Here is a 15,827-nt window from a genome sequence, read left to right as displayed (position 1 = left end):
TGTGGTGTTTATTTTTGAAGTGATAAAAATTTTATAAAATTACATATTGGTTATGGTTGCTCAATCTGTGTATATGCTAAAACCACTGAACTGTACACTTTAAATGAGTGAATGTCATAGTGTATAAATTAAATCTCAAGAGACTAGGCTTTTTTTTTAAATAGTAAATTTTGCAGTCCCCCCTCCACCAAAATAGATGAAATCATAGTTTAAATTCTATATATGAATTTCACTATTCTGCTGCTGGGTTTTCCTTTGTTTTAAAGAACTTTATTAAGATATGATGATTACCATAAACTTTATTCTTTATTTTTTTTCCCTTTTAAGTTAACAGGGCTCAATCACACTGAATGCAGAGGAGTACAGATTTGTGTTACTCCTCAGAAAGTCATGGGCTGGAGCTGGGGCTCAGTGGTAGAATACTTGCTTAGCACATGTGAGGCACTGGGTTCGAGCCTCAGCACCACATAAAAATAAATAAATAAAAGGATTGTGTCCATCTACAATTAAAAAAAAAAAAAAAAGAAAGAAAGAAAGTCATGGGTTCATTGGGTCCCAACCACTATAAAGTAGGAGGCTCATATTAGACATATGTGCTTGAGTTGCTAGAACCCCGTGAGGGCTTCTAGTATAAGCCCCACCTCCTTGCACACTTACAGATAGCAGCAGGACCAGAAGCCAAGTCCTCCCTCCATTTAGGCCTCCTTCTATAATAGTCCTTATTGGAATAGGTGCCTGGGCAACATGGGAGACATAAGACACTTACCTCTTTGAGCCGCTGTTGTTCACAGTTACACAGAAAGGTCCCAAAGAGACAGCTATAAAGGTGATCCAAAATTGTAATCAAGAATAGTTCATTAAACTCGAATGCTGAAGGAAACTTAAATGGAGAGAAAAATAAGGTTGTCTTAAAGTCTAATTTCTAAAATAAAGTAATAACACTTCATTGTGAAAGATAACTAAATTACTGTTTGGAATTTATCAAGATTAAAAGGCAGAAAGACCCTATGTCTTAACTATCTAAGTTTCAAGTCCAAGGTGATCTGTCTGGCTGAGAAACAACAAAATTTGTTGTATTTTTCTATGCCTAAAATATTTTATGTAGTTTCTACTTCTCACAATGTAGGACAGAGCTCAGGTTCACCCTTCTGACAGCAACAGAAAACTGGATAAAATATATGAAACAAAATGTTTTGATATATTGGCAATAGGCAACAAGAGACTGTGACCTTGAGAGAAGGCAAATAAGTGAGGGGAGCACTATTATTGTTCCAGCTTCCTATTTGGAGGCACACTGTAGGCCACACAGCAGGAAGGGAGACCCTGGGTTCAACATATACCAAAAGTGAACCAAGAAGAAATAGAAAATATTAATAGCTCTTCTATCCATTAAAAAAAACAACTCGTAACTAAGAACTTTCCCACGAACACAACCTCTCAACATATATCCCTGAATTCTTACTGATATAAGAGCAAATTGAACCTGGCAGCATATTAAAAGGGTAATACAAGCTGGATGTGGTGGCACACACTTGTAATTCCAGATACTCAGGAGGTTGAGGCAGGAAGATCGTAAATGTATCCATAGCCTGGACAACTTAGCAAGATCCTGTCTCAAAACAAAAAGGATGTAGCTTAGTGATAAAGCACTTGCCTAGCATGTGAGAGGGTGATGGTAGGGTTTGTCTTAGGAATGCAAGGCTGGTTTAACATCTGAAAATTAATGTTACCCCAAAAGCCATTATTATAATTCATCATATTAACAAAAACTATATAATCATCTCAATTATTTTAGGTAACTGATGATAGGGCTTTACAGAATTTCAATGAGACTATTAGCATTGCCAGCAGGTTTTAGCTAGTAGCTGGCATTGAGTTATCTGGAAATGATAATAATGATCTCAGCATCAGCATATACTGGGTACCTACTATATGCCAGAATTCTAATTTTAAAAAATAGTGAAATATTCATCACCTACTGAATGAAGCAGAGCCAACTAGAACAAAACCAAATAGAGTTACCTAGTGTATCTGTATTGAAGTCAGTTTATATAAAAGACCTATTCGCCAATCAGAGTGATGTTTTGCACACTATTATGACTAGTCCTGATATCTCTAGAGTGATAATGAAGATCACTGAAAGACAAGTTTACTTTTTAATTTGTCTTTACTAATTTACTATACTAGGAATAGGGTTTTCTATTAGAAACAACAGTCAAATGATGACAATCTAGACTCCACTTGAAACTGTGATTTTCTTCACTAAGTTATTACATTAGTTGATTTAAAAAATTAAGTATAGTGACCTTCAATAAAGATTTGCCTTTCTCTCCTCAGGGACTGATCTCATAGAAACACAAATCTCTCTCCTTAAGGAGCCCAAACATAATGTTGCTTCTTCAGAAACTTCTGGAAACCAGCCGTGGTGATTATTCTTCTGGTATTCTTGTCCCCAGGTTAAGTAAATCAACAATATGATGTCTCTGGCTGAAATACTAATAAAATCTACTTGTGAATTCTCTCCTGGGTTTTTAAGACTGCTCACTACAACTCTAACAATGGCCTTACATTGAAAATGGCTGTTTTTTTAATAATAGGGAGTGAACCCAGGAATACTCTACCACTGAGCCATAGTCCCAGACCTTTTAATTTTTTTTTTCTATTTTGAGGTAGGATCTCACTAAGCTGCTGAGGCTGGCCTGGAACTTGTGATCCTCCTGCCTCAGCCTTTTGAGTTGCTGGGACTACAGGCATGTGCCACTGCATCTAGCCCAAATGGCTGTTTTTTATTTTTTGTTTTTAATGTCAAATGTGCTATGTCCATTTTCCCAGAATCCCATAACTATGCTGAAATCCTAACCCCCAAGGTGACAGAATTAGGAAGTAGGATTTCTGGGGGGTAATTAAGGCACGAGGGTAGAGTCCTCATGAATGGGATTAATATCTTTACAAAAGAGGCTAAGAGTGCTCCCCTGTCCCTTCCATCATCTGAAGTGACAGTGAAAATGTGTCATCGATGAACCAAGATGTAGACCTTCATCAGACAGAATCTGCCAGCACTTTGATTTTAGACATCTCAACCTCCAGAACTGTTGAGAAATTTCTGTTGTTTATAAGCCACTTGGTCTGCAGTATTTTGTCATAACAACCCAAATAGACTAAGACAATAAGCATTCTTACTGATTCCCACAAGCCTGCATGCTAGATTTGGGAGTCTGGGTAGGTACGTCTTAGTGCCACAGACAAGCCTTGTGGCCAATTGCATACCAGGTATGGGAGGGCAAAGTGGGCAGGGTTCAATCCAACCTTATTGGCACCTATGAAAACCAAAAAACAAAGGCTTCATCTATCTATACTCACTTTGGTTCATTGGGTAAAGATTGCCATTCATACTCAAAGGGTATTGTGGCATTAAGTTCAACTAAGAAAACAACTCTCTGGGGAAGTAGTAGCAGCTAGGGCAATACAAATAAAATATTAACTCTCTGCCATTCAGTATGTTTTAATTTCTTCACTTGGAAACTATACCATTCCCACAAAAAAGTAGACTTTCAAAATATCCACAGTAATCTACAATAAAATTCTGTACCTCTTGAGGAATGCACATTTATTAGTAACTATTAAACCTATCCAAAAGAGTAAAGGTGCAATTAAACTATGACTACTATAGAAAATCTCTGAGACTAAAGATTCCCTCAATTATTTTCCCTTTGTTCCTTTTCTAACAGTTTGTCAACATTTAGACTAGTTCATTTTATTCTGAGATTTTTAACAACTTTACACTGACTTAGCATAGTTGATTTAACTTTGGGCAACCTAAAATAAGCCCATCTTGTTACATGGATGCATCAATATCAATCATTTGTTAATTAAGTGATAAACACTAATCATTTATCTCTCCTAATGTATTAGCAATACACACCTTTCATGAACAGAATATTTGAGCTGTGGGAGGCACCCAAAATGTTCTAATCCAAACCCCATATTTTCTTTCTTAAAATCCAAGGAAACAATTAAGAGCAGAAAGAGAAAGCCTACAAAATGGGAGAAAATTTTGGATAGTGACTCATCTAATAGGGGATTAATATCCAGAATATACAAGAACTAAAAAAAATTAACACCAAAAAGATTAATAACCCAATCAATAAATAGGCAAAATAACTTTTTGTGAAACTTCTCAAATGAAGAAACACAAATGGCCAATAAATATATGAATAAATGTTCAACATTTCTAGCAATCAGGGAAATGCAAATCAAAGCTACACTAAGATTTTACCTCAATCCAGTCAGAATGGCAATGATCAAGAATATGAACAATGATAAATGCTGGAGAGGTTGTGGGTGGAAAAGGTACACTTTACATTGCTGGTGGGACTGCAGACTACTGCACCCACTCTGGAAAGTAGTATGAAGATTCCTCAAAAAACTAAGGATGAAACTACCGTATGACCCAGCTATCCCACTCCTTGGAATTTTCCCAAAAGATCTAAAATTGGCATAGCACAGCGATACAGCCACCTCAATGCTAAAAGCAGCATAGTTCACAATAGCTAAATTATGGAATCAACCCAGACACCCATCAATAGATGAATAGATTAAGAAATTGTGGTACATATATACAATGGAATTGGACTCAGACATTAACTCAAAGATTGAATGTTTTCTCTCATATGATGAAGCTAGATGAGTGAAAAGAAGTCAAGCAAAGTAGAGGAAGGAGAACATGGGAGGGGAAGAAGGATGAGAGGGGATAAATGGGGAGGGGAAAGAGGGTATTATGAACTGAAATTCATTTCCTTGCATGAATGAGTTTGATGGGATGAATCCAACTACTATGTATAACTATAAAGCTCTAATTTAAAAATCCAATAAACAATACAAAACTAACAGATTAGACAAGAAAATAGGCACTAAACAGTATGAAGAACAAAAATCAGTTTGAAGGGGTTTGTTCATACATCCTCTAGGCATTCAGGAGGAATACACTACTTTACATCCACAAAAATGGATGTTCTGTGCTAATGCGTGCTTATCCCATTAGTGGTATAAGAATTATTTTTTAATACGACATTTATATGCAATTTTTCTAGAATATGTTTCATACTTTCTTGTCTTAACCTGAAATTAAAAATCATTTAATTTTGTTATTGGCTCAGCATCAATACAAACAGCACAAAGTAGAAGGCATATATAATAGTAGGACTTATAGCCAGCCTCCCTGCCTTCTGAGCCTGTCTTTGCAGTTACTTGTTACTTGTATAGTCTATGTGCCACCATTCTATCCCCCACCAGCTCTCTAAATGGCTACTTTTAATCCACTGTGGCCTGGCTCTCAGATAAACATGAGACCCCAATCAGTGTGTTGATGCTAGGTCTAAAAGTATATGACCCAGCCATCCCACTCATTGGTATTTATCAAAATCAATAAGTAAATTCAACATCCTATAGTGATACAGGCATAACAATGTTTATAGCAATACAATTTACAATAATCAAGTTATGGAACTGGTCTAGATGCCCATCAACAGATGAATGGATAAAGAAAATGTGATTTTATATATATATATATATATATGAGTTTTATTTCACCATAAAGAATGGAATTATGGCATTTGCCAGTAGATGGATGGAACTGGAGAACATCATGCTAAGTGAAATAAGCCAGGCTCAGAAACTCAAGGGTTGAATGTTTTCTCTCCTATGCAATCACTCGAGAGAAATGAAGTAAATTTTAAAAAGAGGGGGAAATCCTATGAAAATAGAAGTGAGATTAGTAGAGAAGAAGAAAGGGACTGAAAAAGAAAAAGAAAGGGTGGGAAAAGGGAGGAACTGCAGAATGAAATGATCAAACTGGGCTGGGGTTGTAGCTCAGTGGTAGAGGGTTTGCCTAGCACAAGTGAGGCACTGGGTTGGATCTTCAGCACCACTTAATTAATTAATTAACTAATAAAATAATGTTTAAATTCTTTTTTTTAAAGCAATTGATCAAATTATGCTATATGTGTGTGTGTGTATGTGTGTGTGTGTCTGTATGTATGTGTGTGTGTGTATATATATATATATATATATATATATATATATATATATATGAATATACCACAGTGAATTCCACATTTATGTATATCTATCAAGCACCAATTAAGAAAACAATAAGTAGGGGCTGGGGTTATGGCTCAGCGGTAGAGCGCTCGCCTCGCACATGCAAGGCCATGGGTTCAATCCTCAGCACCACATATAAATAAATAAAATAAAGTTTAAAAAAAAAAGAAAAGTAAACAGTAAGTAAACAGATGGAAGACCCATAGAATAGAGAAATGGGAATAGGGGGAGGGAGGAAGTGAGGGAAAGTGGAAGTACTGGGGACTGAAATGGGGCAAATTATATTCCATGCATGTATGATTATGTCAAAATGATCCCCTATATTATATATAACTATAAAGCACTCATAAAAACATTTTAAAAAGGAAGAGTCAGTTCTAAGTGAGGACCTGAGTACTCTGTGAGATCTCCCTTGGCTACTCAGAAGTCCTTGGCTACTCTGAAGATAGGTCAACATTCTCTAGACCCTTTCCACAGTGTGCTCTGTGAACCCACAACATCACCCTGTGGAGATGCAGCATTGCTAGCTCTACCCCAGATCCATAGACTCAGATTCTGCATTTCAACTAGAACCCCAGGGGATGTGTTTCATTTAAAGTTCCAAACTTAAGCATACACCACAATGCCTGGAGGCTTGTGAAACCAGAGTGCCGAGCTCCACCCCCAGAGCATCATCCAGTCTTTGGTAAACCTGAGAGCTACCATGGCTCCCAAGCTCCCAGGCAATGTTGCCTGGGAGAAGTCCCAGCTGAGGTGGGAAAGGGCAGCAGGGGCAGTAGATGTAGTGCAATGGAGCTCCACCTTGTTTTTGCCCCAACACAAGCTCCCATCAGTAACAGTAACTCACAGTCAGGAAACACAATTGACATTTTACAACTTTCTACAGTGAGAAGGTAGTTGTACTCTAAAAAGATCCCAGGGTGACTGTGGTAAGGTTGCCAGGAGTATCACAGATGAGCTTATGACTGTTGGAGGAATCCCTTGCAGGATTTCAGCAGTTTTCTGGCTGGTTCCCTTCCCCTTACCTGAAAGAGCCAAGGCAAGAGCTCCATGCAAGTGTATAGGAGGGACAGCACCCAGGCCCTGGTTCTCAGTCCCCTAGTTTACTCTTCCTGGCAGCCCCTCCCTCAGCCAGGCTGCACAGTAGGCTCTGGGAAAAACTAATCCATTTTACCTCCTTCCTCCCTTTCTCTGATTCCAAGTCCATTTCCCTGACACTATCTCCTATCCCAAGGCTAAGACACCAAACTCAGGCTTGGAAATTGGAGATAAGGGGGAAAAAAACTGCAAGTGCCCTATGGTCTTCTCTGAACTGAAAGCCTTGGGGCCTAAGGGAAGGAGGATACATGCCTGGCTTCCTTGCTAACCAGCACCCTGTGTACTAGGGTTTGAAAACTAAGTGATAGCTGAAGATCAACTACTACACAGCTTCCTCTCTGCCTTTCGTTCTTGACACATACTTCAAAGACTCAGTAACTTTCAGGTATGAGGGGCTGTGACCTACATCAGAATGCCTAGATTCCTAAATTCTCTCGTCTGACCCCATTTACAGCCATATCTGCATTTCTAACATCTGGCCAAATGTTAGATTAAGTGCCCAGCAGGAGACTAAGCAGGTTTCCTGGACCTGACAAAAAGGGAGCACTAGAGGCAGAATGGACTTGAGGAGCAGGGCCTTGGTTTGCACAGCTGGTACAAAAGAAGATTGACAACAACCACTTGCAGAAGAAAATTAACTTGGTGTGAAATTTGTTTTTTCTAATTTTCAGCTTATGTTTCTAAGTGAATAAGAATCAAATTGTACCAAATAACATAAGGGGTCATATTTTACATACAAACATTGATTTTGAATGAAACAGCAATGAGAATTTATCCAGTTTTCAACTTAAGATATACTTGAATCAAACACTACATAGATCAGAAATATACTTGAAATCTCTCACCTGTCTTGTCATTTGCCAAACACAATCAATAAATTGAAGGAATATAGGAGATCGGTCAGGATCAGCATGGTTGTCATCACCATGGCCCACTCGCTGCAAAGAAAGCAAAAGGTTAAACATCTTCATGTATGCTTCAGTCCTCTCAAAAGTCATTTTAAGTTTCTTTGGTGATACAGTAATACCTTATCAGATCTAACAAGATTTGTGGCACATAAACAGCACTTGAAAATGTTTACAAAATTAAAGTGACTTCCATTTCTTTTAGGAAACCAAGATTCAGCTTACTATATATGTTGATTGTTTTGTGATTTCTCTTTAATATAGTTGATTTCAATAAATGATAATCAAGTGGCTAGTGAACTTTTCAGTTCAAATAATGGGTTCAAGATCAGCTACCAGCAGGGGCTGGGGAAAGGGAAGGGAAAAGAGAGGTACTGGAGTCTGAATTAAAATCAGATCTATTTGATGCTTGTATAAGTATGTCAAAATGGATTCTTCTGTCATGTAAAACTAAAAAGAACCAATAAAAGAAGATCAGCTACCACACTAAGCAAATTTTATCAATGTGGGAGTGAGTACCAATTAGCTCACAAAGCACATCATGAATGTCATTTTCTCTGTAAGTATAAAAACATTTTTTCCCATTTTTCAGAAATGTCAGGAAGTCTGCATATCAAAATAGTGATTAATAGGGCTGGGGTTGTGGCTCAGTGGTGGCGTGCTTGCCTAGCATGCATGGGGCACTGGGTTTGATTCTCAGGACTGTATATAAATAAATAAATAAATAAACGCCCATCAATAACTAAAAAATATTTTTAAAAAATAGTGATTAATAATAGTTTTAACCAATTTTCTATCACTCAAGAACTCTTCTTCCTTGCTCAAGGAGTCTGGTATTATGTTTCAGATCTTTTTATGTTTTATATTAATAGATTGATACTTATTCTCACCCACATAAACATGATTGCCAAAAACACTGAAAACATCACGAGTAAAAAGATAGCTAAAGAGTGAGCATTCTGAGAGAAGCTTAAAATAATATATAACAAAAGGACAAGAAAGAAAAAAAAACACTGGGAACATAGAACATGGTCACCACAGGGAGAAAAAAAAATACTTCATCTATAAAATTGCCATCAGGAAGACATAAAAACAAAGAAATAACCAAGTCGATGTCAACAGCTCAGAGTAATAGTGTATTGCCTTCTTTTCATTTTTTTAATATTTGCAGCAGCTTTATTTTTAATAGTCAAAAGCTGGAAACACCCAAATGCCCACCAAGAGATGAATGAATAAATAGTGGTACAGTCATGTTTTGCTTAACAATGGGATAGGTTCTGAGAAACATGTCATTAAGCAATTTTGTCATTGTGTGAACATGACATAGAGTATTTTTAGAATGATATGGCTATGATATCAGTAGGCAATATCTTATGGGACCACATCATAAGGGTGGTCAGTCATTGACCACCCTTTATGGGTGCATAATTATATATCTCTACAACGGAATGTTTCTCAACAATAAAAAGGAATGAAGTATTGATGCATGAAACAATATGGTTAGACCTCAAAATAATTATTCTGAGCAAAAAAAGCTAGATAAAGAAAAGAAGAAACTTCATGATCGTATTTATGTAAATTCTGGAAAATGTAAACAAACATAGGGTGACAGAAAACAGGTTAGTAGTTGCCTGGGAATGGGAATGGGGAGTTTTTTCGTTTTTAATTGTAGTAAACTAGAAATAAAAGTTTTATCATTTGGGCCATTTTAAGTGTGTAGTCCAGTCACATTAAGCACATGCACACTGTTAGCACCATCACCACCATGTGTGTGTCCAGAACTTTTTTATCTGACAAAACTAAAACTCTGTTCCCATTAATCCCCAACTCCCCATTTCTCCTCCCCTTAGTCCCTAGCAACTACCCTTCTGCTGTTTCTATGATTTTGACTGTTCTAGGCACGCCATGTAAGTGGAAAACGTTCACTCTATATACCTTTGTGACTGGCTTCTTTCATTCATCATGTCTTCAAGGTTCATCCATGTTGTACAGTGTATCAGAATTTCTTTCCTATTATATTCCATTGTATGGATAGACACATTTTGTTTACCATTCATCTGTTAATGAACATTTAGGTTACTTCCACCTTTGGGCCATTGTTAATAATGCTGCTATGAACAATGCTGCACAAATATCTGTTTGAGTCCCTGCTTTCTCTTCTTTTGGGTACATGCTCAAAAATGGAATTGCTAGACCAGATGACAATTCTATTTTTAATTTTTTTAGGAACTTCTATACTGTTCCATAGCAGCTGCATGCATTGCCTTATTTCTGTACTTGCCCTACATAAAATAATTTGTAGATCCTGCTCTTCAGTATTTAAGGTTCCTAGGGAGCAGTTCCTCACTGACAGTTCAAACTTTAGAATTCATTCTTTCTTTTGATAGACAGTCACTGAACTCCTATGGTGTGTGCAAGACATCATGTCTGGCCCTCAGAATTTCAGGCATTTTCATGGAATCTAGTGGAGTTCTAGTCTTTGGCTAGCCACCTAGGATACCAAGACAAACCTGTGCTTAATGACTATTCATTTGTGGTTTAGTCGAAGGAGAAAGACTTGTAAAGAACAAGGGCAATTAAGTATTGTAGGGGCTTCTGTGTGTGCATTTGGTACAGTGTGGGCTCAGAGGAACAAGTAAACCATCCTAGCATGGGGTTAGAGAGGGAACAATGGGGGAAACTCATAAAAGTTAGTTATGGTTGAGGTCTCATTTAAACTTTGAATAATAGGAGATGCCTATTTCCTATTGGCCAGGAAATTATTATAAGCAATGGAAACATGAGGGAGGATGCTAGGGGAGTCATACATAGCTGGACATTACTGAGGCTTGGGAGATGAAGTAAGGGGAGGAAGTTGATAGATGAGGCTGGAGACAGGGGCCAGGGCCAGATAACTAAAGGGTTTGAGAGCCATGCTGACAGGTTGCCTATGATCCTGAAGGCCACAGGAAGGCACTGAGGGATTCACACTGGGCAGTGGCAGCATCAGATTTGTCTTTTGGAATGTTCCATCAGGCTACAGTAGGGATGGTGGATTGGAAGGGGACAGGTTGAAAAGAGACTACTTAGGAGACTTTCTGAGGGAGTTGGTGAGACCTGAATTAAGAGGGCAGCAGTAGCAATGGAGAGGAGAAAACAGATTTGAATACATGTACTCAAAGTCATGAGACTGACTGAGATCACTCAGGGATTAAGCACACAGAGAAATCATCTAAGGACTAAGCCCTGAAGTACATCAACATTAAAAGGTTGGAGAAAAGGGGAGGACCCAGCAATAAGAGAAAATGTAAAAGTTTATAGAGGTCCAGAAGCCTAGTGAAGAAAGTGCTTCCAGAAGGGGGGAAGAATCAACAGCATCTAATACTCAGGCCAAATAAGAGAAGGACTTGGCAAAGTGGCAGTTGCTGACAACCATGAGAAGACCATGATGTCAAGACAGCTGGAAGGAGACAGGCAGTGATAGTAAATATATATAATAACTTTGAGGAGTGTTGTAAAAGGGGAGCAGATAACTGGGGTGACAGCTAGAGAGGGCTGTGAGGCCAAAGGGTTTGGGGGGATATAGTAGTATGTTACTATACCAAAGGGAATAATCTAGGAAAGAGTAGGAATGGGGACAGGATGAAGGAAGAACAGTCAGTTTCATAATAAGGTCCATGAGGTAGATGATGGAAACAGGTGGACAAGGGCAGGAACTGGCCTCAGTAGCTCAGGTGTCTCATTCCCAGAAATTCTAGGTAACGTAGATTACAGGGACCCAGTGGGTAAGTGGTTGCAGGCCTGAAACCATGGTCTAAATGCTGGCTCCATTCTAACAGTATGACCTAGAGGAGATAACTCATATTCCTGAAACCTCAGTTTCCCTGCCTGTCAATGATAGTACCTGCCTATCAAGATTAAATAAGATGATTCATGTGATGGTGATGGACATACAGTGGTACTCAGTAAATTGAGGCCATTATGAATCACACAGTCACATCACCTTCTCTGTGGCCATGATGTGGCCAGCCCCAGCATTAGCAAGGAAGGACAGGACCACAGAATTGTGGGCTATCTGGACACATGCACTCCTGGTCATCCAGTTGTGTGCTGCCATCTCTGTTGTTTCAATAGACAACCATTACTGCTGCTCATCTGAGAAAGGCCACTTGCCAGCCTTACCTCCCTCCAGACATACAGTTTGGAAAGGACAGGTAGAAGAGAATGGTTTCTGAATCCTTAGGGAAGGCAAATTGCAAATATTTAGAAAGATTCTATACTTTATCCTCCCCATTGAGTCTAGCCCTTGATGAGAAAAAAGAAACAAAGCTGTTCATGATAGTGTTTAAAAATAACCAAAAGAAGTTAAATTTGGCTGGCACTTAGCAGGGACCCTGACATCTAAGCACTTGATAAACCCAACCTCCATCCCCCATACCACTCCATTTCAGAGGGGAGGAAACAAAAGCAAGAGAAGGGAAGGAATGTATCTAAGGATCTGACAAGAATTCCCCTGGGGCACAGGATTCGGAGGCTATGGACCTGACCATTTTAAAGGGCTGTGAGGGCCTCTCTGCTCTCCACTTGGTGCGCTCCTACATGGAAGCCACTGAAGTCCTCATGCTGCCCATCCTGCATTCCAAAATGAGTCTCTCTGGGAATCTTGGAGTCTTCCAATCCAATGCATGGTGAAGACAAATCCCCAAGAGATCAAGAGACTAGGAATTAGCTACCAACTGGATAAAAACACAAATGGCAGCCACAAAATGCCATGCCAGGTGGCCCAGCAATTTCACTCCTGGGGATATGTTCCCCAAATTGAAAGCAGGTTGCTTTGGGGTGAGTTATGTACTTTGCAAATTGAAGTCCTAACCCCTAGTACCTCCAAATATTATGGGATTTGGAGATAGGACCTTTACGGAGATGAAGTTATAATGAGGCCATTAGAATGGCTCCTAACCCAATATGACTGGTACCCTTATGACATGAGAAAATTTGGACACACAGAGAAACACCAGGGACACATGCACATAGGTACGAGCATGTGAAGAGGCAGCAAGAGGGCAGCCATCTGTAAGCCAAGGAGAGAGGCTCAGGAGAAACTAAGTTGCCCTGCTGGCAACTTGGTTTTGGAGTTCCATCCTTTACAACTGTGAGAAAATACATTTCTGTTGTTTTAAGTTGCCCAGTCCATGGCACTTCATTATGGCAAAAACTTGTACATCCATGTTCACAGCAAAAAGTGGACAGAGCCCAAGTGTTCATCTACAGATTATGGAAAAACAAAACATGGCATATATATACAAGGGAATACCATTAACCATAAAAAAGAAAGAAAATTTGATATTTGTTATAATATATATCAACCTTGAAACATCATGCTTAGTGAAATAAAGCCATTAAGGGAAAGTAAATATTGTATAATTCCTCTTATATGAGGTACCTAGAATAGGAAAATTCACAGAGACAGAAAGCAGAGCAATGGTTGTCAGGGGTTGAAGGGAGGGGAAAATGGAAGCTGAATGCTTAAGATATGTATAGAGTTTCCATTTGGGATAATGAATAGTTTGGGACTAAACAGAGGTGATGGTTACACAACATTATGAAGGTCATCTAGGACACTGAATGGAGCACTTAAAAATTATTAATTCTATGTTATATGAATTCTACCTCATTTTTAATAAAAAGGCATACATGTACACAAAAAAAGCCCTGCCATACAATGTTGAGGTCCATTGTATTCTATTATGGCAATTCAGGTTTGATACAGAGGTGAAAGTCTGCACGCAAGTGTGTGCACACATGTCTGTATATGCTACACATGGCAGGTACATACATGTGACAAAGCAAAACATTCAACCACAGACCTCATCATCTCAACTTACCAGTGCAAACCTATGTCCGAAGCTTATCCACTCCTTTTCTATGAGAGTTTCGAATCCTTTAATGGTCCTGTAATAACTGTCCAACATCAGCATCGCTAAAGATGTGAGCTGGGCTGTTCGGTCCCAACCATCGCTGCAGTGCACCACCACAGAGGTTTTCCCAGATTCAATTTTATCAGCAATTCTTACTGCCCCAGCAAGAAGCATCTTCAGAAAAGGAGATATATCAGACAAAACTACACTGAATTTCAATTAGTGCATAAAATAATTCTAAGGAGAACTTTGGAAGTTCTGGTCAATAAACCAAACAAGAATGCCATGCAGGGGCTGAAGGCTGGAGCTCAGTGGCAGAACACTTGCCTACCATACAGGAGGCCCTGACTTCCATCCCCAGAACCACACACACATACATACACAGAAGAATGCCATGCAGTCAATTAAGAATCACCAGGAAATTTTAACAACATTAAAAAAAAAGTATACAAAGAAAAACTACAGCAGTAATTCGGGTCCTTTTCTAAAGAGTCACAAAGTTCTTTTACAACCTGACTTGAGGCAAGCCTTAACCCCTTTTGATTGTCACAAAAGCCCTCTACAAAGACCATAGTCAGGATGCTGCCTGAGGAAACCAAGAAAGCTCATAAACAAAGCAAAGATGCACTTATTTGTGATACCAAAACCCTCTTGGAGATGGGGAAATTTATGGCACTGATGGAGTGAAATCTTAAATGGAAAGCAGATCAAAGACTAGACCTCTTTACCCTTATATATTCCAGCCAATGTGTCCCATCCACGTTGGATAGCCACCGTGCCTCATCAATGGAAGGGTACACGATCTCTTTTAATTTCCGTAGTGACTCTCTCATCACATGAATATTGTGAATCTCCAAGAACACAAGCTCGGCATTAGGGTAAGCACTTTCACTTTCATATCCTCCACCCTTTGCCTGTGAAAAACAAAAGATATATACCATTTATCTGGAATTAACTTTTCCATTGTTTCTAGTGCTACCAGATACAGACCACTAAAGAAGCAACAAACACATCCATTGATAAACCTTGTATATACTTATCTAAGTGTCCTGGAGTTGCCAGAACAAAGTACCACAAACTGAGTAACTCAAAATAAGAGAAATGTATCATCTCACAATTCTGAAAGCTGAAAGTCTGAAATTAAGGTGTTGGCAGGGTCAGGTTCCCTCAAAAGCCTCTTGGGGAGGATCCTTCCTTGGGCTTGCTTGTCCAGCTCCTGGCAGAAGCCCCAGGCATTCCTGGTTTGTAGAGACATCACTCTAATCTCTGCTTTCATCTTCACTTGACCTTCTCCCCTTTGCATCTCTGCCTCTTCTCTCTTCTTATAAAAAATACCCTTTGTATAAAATTAGGGCCCACCTCAATACAATATGACCTCATCTTAATTATACATGTAAGAACCCTATTTTGAAATAAGGTCACATTTGTATGTATTAGGAGTTAGGACTTCATATCTTTTTATAGGTATATAATTAAAGTCATAACAATCCTTCATCTATTAAAAAATTTTAAAATATAAAAAAACTGGTTCTTACTTAAGAATTAGGTTTTAAAAGGTATTCTTTATGTATAACTAAAAAGAACCAATTAAAAAAAATTCCTTCAAGAAACTGAAAACAAACTAAAAAGGTATCTACTGTTAGTGCTATTTATCTGAATAGAAAAAAGTTGCACTGCTACAAAATTTCTGCAATAAAATAATTTGGCGATCAAAAGACAAACCATAACATTTATCTAAGCAATTTAACTAAAACAAAATACAAATGTAACAAAAAAGGAGGATATAGCCCACTTCCTGGTGGTTACTCAAGAAGTTAAACATAAAATT

General features: G+C 38.5%; 2 protein-coding genes across 5 annotated transcripts in view; one reads left to right on the top strand and one right to left on the bottom strand.

Annotated features, from left to right (window-relative positions):
- The window catches only part of Cd99l2 (CD99 molecule like 2), a 115,834-nt gene extending 113,313 nt beyond the window's left edge, over window positions 1–2,521 (top strand). Inside the window, exon 10 of the mRNA XM_071606594.1 lies at window positions 2,338–2,521. Within this exon, the coding sequence (XP_071462695.1) occupies window positions 2,338–2,429 (92 nt within the window). The 3' untranslated portion in view covers window positions 2,430–2,521. The remainder of the gene's footprint in view (window positions 1–2,337) is intronic.
- Window positions 1–15,827, bottom strand: part of Mtmr1 (myotubularin related protein 1) — a 75,215-nt gene that overhangs the window by 9,107 nt on the left and 50,281 nt on the right. For all 4 annotated transcript variants that reach the window (XM_071606593.1, XM_071606591.1, XM_027954485.2 and 1 more), the window contains 4 exons: window positions 14,728–14,913; window positions 13,967–14,173; window positions 8,043–8,135; window positions 767–880 (listed from right to left, as the gene is read on the bottom strand). In XM_071606593.1, the coding sequence (XP_071462694.1) occupies window positions 767–880; window positions 8,043–8,135; window positions 13,967–14,173; window positions 14,728–14,913 (600 nt within the window). The remainder of the gene's footprint in view (window positions 1–766; window positions 881–8,042; window positions 8,136–13,966; window positions 14,174–14,727; window positions 14,914–15,827) is intronic.

The sequence above is a fragment of the Marmota flaviventris genome, chromosome X (assembly GCF_047511675.1).
Source record: "Marmota flaviventris isolate mMarFla1 chromosome X, mMarFla1.hap1, whole genome shotgun sequence".
In the NCBI taxonomy this organism is placed as follows: domain Eukaryota; kingdom Metazoa; phylum Chordata; class Mammalia; order Rodentia; family Sciuridae; genus Marmota; species Marmota flaviventris.
The sequence above is the reverse complement of the archived record's forward strand: the minus strand, read 5'-3'. Positions and strand labels throughout refer to the sequence as shown.